This window comes from Grammomys surdaster, unplaced genomic scaffold, assembly GCF_004785775.1.
Source record: "Grammomys surdaster isolate TR1022 unplaced genomic scaffold, NIH_TR_1.0 123876, whole genome shotgun sequence".
NCBI lineage: Eukaryota > Metazoa > Chordata > Mammalia > Rodentia > Muridae > Grammomys > Grammomys surdaster.
In genome coordinates this window covers 12,155-15,153 of record NW_021619016.1, presented here as the reverse complement: position 1 = coordinate 15,153, position 2,999 = coordinate 12,155, and the positions used below count along the sequence as shown (strand labels likewise).

Here is a 2,999-nt window from a genome sequence, read left to right as displayed (position 1 = left end):
ATGTTGTTTCCTTCAATATCCCTTTTGTATTCACAGTTTGTATCTATTATGATATATTACATACTTATGAAAGGAAGACTAAAAAGAAAAAGTTTGAACATTGCATTCACAAGGTTTGATTTTTTGTTCCTCACAGTTATGTGATGTAGAGATGAAGGTTACTGCACAACATCCTTCTTCCTTCCAATAAGCTGCCCATCTCAATAAACTTAGCAAAGTCACTACTAATAAATGAGCAACATTAGCTTTACTATAGACTATTTCCTTCTTAGAAGTTTTTGAACATGTATTTATCAACTATTCAATGTGTATAGCTTTTACAAAATAAGCAGAAACAGACTGCCAGTTGTACAGTGTTGCTCTAATAGGGCTATGTTTCAAATGGAGATACACACTAAGGCATTGTTTCCATGCCCTCTTTCTTAAAGGAATGCCTTGCAAAAACAAATCAGATATAGGGCACTGAGGACCATAGTTTTGTTAGAGTGTAACAATCATCAATACACTCAAAGCTGTGGTTATTTACACTCTTGCTTTTCCTTAAAACTTTCACACATTTTAAAATTTATTCAAAGGCATATTTGTAGGAGCTTCCACATGAAAATTACCTTCTGAATCTTATAGATCTTTGACAACATTCTTCAAAGTTTTCATCTTCCCAATTAAATCCTAAAATAGAGTAACAGAAAATGTATGTATGGACACTATGCAGAATGTAAGTTACTACCTTCAGTGAACATTTGAGTCATGCATGATTTCTATACCAAATTCTGCATCCATCACAATTGGATTACATAAGTACATCAAAGGAAAAAAACTGTTTTCTCCAATTTTAATCAGGAAAGGGAGTTCACAGTCTTACCCACAGCACTGAGGTTCCTGTAGGTCTCCAGCATGACATCTTTGTAGAGCTTCTTCTGGGAAGGATCCAGCAAAGCCCACTCTTCCTGAGTGAAGTTCACATGCACGTCCTCATAAGTCACTGCACTCTAGAATGTCACATACACGAGTACAAAAGAAAGCACAATAGAGACAACACTGGGCATGTCTTCTTCATAGACAATGTATTCATATAATTCTGGGGCCTGCCCCACTTATTTCCTTACACTGAAGTCCGAAGCTCTACTGTAGCTACCAAGTCATATTAGGTCACAGAATGCCCTTTCCCATTCTAATAGACAGGATTGGGTACATTGGGTGGATGGAACATGGCTAGATAGCCAGCAGGATAAACAGCAAGTCCTGTGACTCTATCTCAGACACAGGTGTCTTCATTTTTTTTTTTTTTTTGGTTTTTGGAGACAGGGTTTCTCTGTGTAGCCCTGGCTGTCCTGGAACTCACTCTGTAGACCAGGCTGGCCTCGAACTCAGAAATCCACCTGCCTCTGCCTCTCAAGTGCTCGGAATAAAGACATGTGCCACCACTGCCTGGCCCGTGGCTTCAATTTTAAGAAGCAACTTCTCATACATCTGTTGGTTTGGTTACTTCCACTCTGTATATGCAGCTCTCTATAGAAAATGTCTCTTATGTTGTGTATCTCAATATTCTGTGATCAAAAACTGCAACTGAGGATTCATCCTCATAGCTTCAAGCATTGAACTCACTCATCCAGGCTTGATATTGGGGCACTGACCTTAAGGAACAGAGATGGCTGGAACTGTGTTGAACTGAAACCACAGACCTTAAATTAAATCCTTCACCTTAAATTTTGAATCATTCTTGTTTCCAGACCCCACAAGACATAAGTGGTCATGCTGACTTTGGCTTCCAAATCAGGATGGATCCCACTGTAGGTAGACCACAGTTGTAGCAGGTTTTGCCTCAAGTTGTTTACCAGGACTAGGAAACACATTGCTTACTCCCACCATTAATTGGAGGGTTAGCAGGAGTGTTATGGCAACTTCTAAGATTTCAATTCATGCTTTTGTTTCAGCACTTGAGGGTCATCTGAAACTAGCTACCTGATGTTATTCCTCTCTAAAACCCACAAATTTACTTTCACTTCTAACCCACTTCTTGAGTTATTTCACTGTTCTCCTCAATGAGATACTAGTAATAACCATCCTAAAAATTTATTATTCCACCTAGGAAATCAGCCCCTTACTGTTTAACACTGCCCTACTCAATATCCCAGGTCATGGGCAGAATGAGAAGGATTTGAGGGCAAAATATCACACAAAAAACCTGTAGCTTAAGTTTTTAGGAAATCTATTTTCCACTGAAATCCAATGACATTGATTTCTTTTGTATGTATTACTCTTAACATGCCAATCTTCAGGGTTCTACAAGGACAGTTAATTAAGATAAATATAGGCTTCAATGCTTTATGCCATCTAAAGATCCTATATTTTCAATATAAATGCAAATGACAACATATCCAGTTTCTGTCCAGAAGCAAATTCATATTTTACTTAGCATTTTATTTTTGTAACTTGCACATTAGAATTGTTGTGATTAAATCCTAAAACTAAGTGTCAAGTAACAAACAACTTGATCTGGCTGGTTCTTACAAACCTAATTCTATTGATCTACCTGTCTGTCATTATACCAATTCCATGTAGTTTTTATCACTATTGCTCTGCACTATAGCTTGAGGTCAGAGATGGTGATTCCTCCAGACGTTGTGGAGCATAGTTTTTGCTACCCTGGGTTTTTTGTTATTCTAAATGAATTTGGATATTGCTCTTTCTAACTCTATAAAAAATTGAGTGGGCATTTTGATGGGGATTGCATTGAATCTGTAGATTTATTTTGGCAAGATGGCCATTTTTACTACATTAATGCTGCCAATCCATGACCATGGGAGATTTTTCGATCTTCTGAAATCGTCTATTTCTTTCTTCATAGACTTGAAGCTCTTGTCATACAGATCTTTCACTTGCTTGGCTAGATTCACACCAAGGTATTTTATACTATTTGTGACTACTGTGAAGGGTATCATTTCTCTAATTTCTATCTCAGCCTGTTTATCATTTGAGCAGAGGAAGACTACTAATTT

The 2,999-nt window shown here is 37.5% G+C and overlaps 1 protein-coding gene across 1 annotated transcript in view; it reads right to left on the bottom strand.

Annotated features, from left to right (window-relative positions):
- The window catches only part of LOC114636399 (zinc finger protein 431-like), a gene marked incomplete at its 5' end in the record, with an annotated part of 2,612 nt that extends 1,623 nt beyond the window's left edge, over positions 1 to 989 (bottom strand). Inside the window, 2 exons of the mRNA XM_028784514.1 lie at positions 609 to 669; positions 863 to 989. Coding sequence (XP_028640347.1) covers positions 609 to 669; positions 863 to 989 — 188 coding nt within the window. The remainder of the gene's footprint in view (positions 1 to 608; positions 670 to 862) is intronic.
- Positions 990 to 2,999: the final 2,010 nt, after the last annotated feature.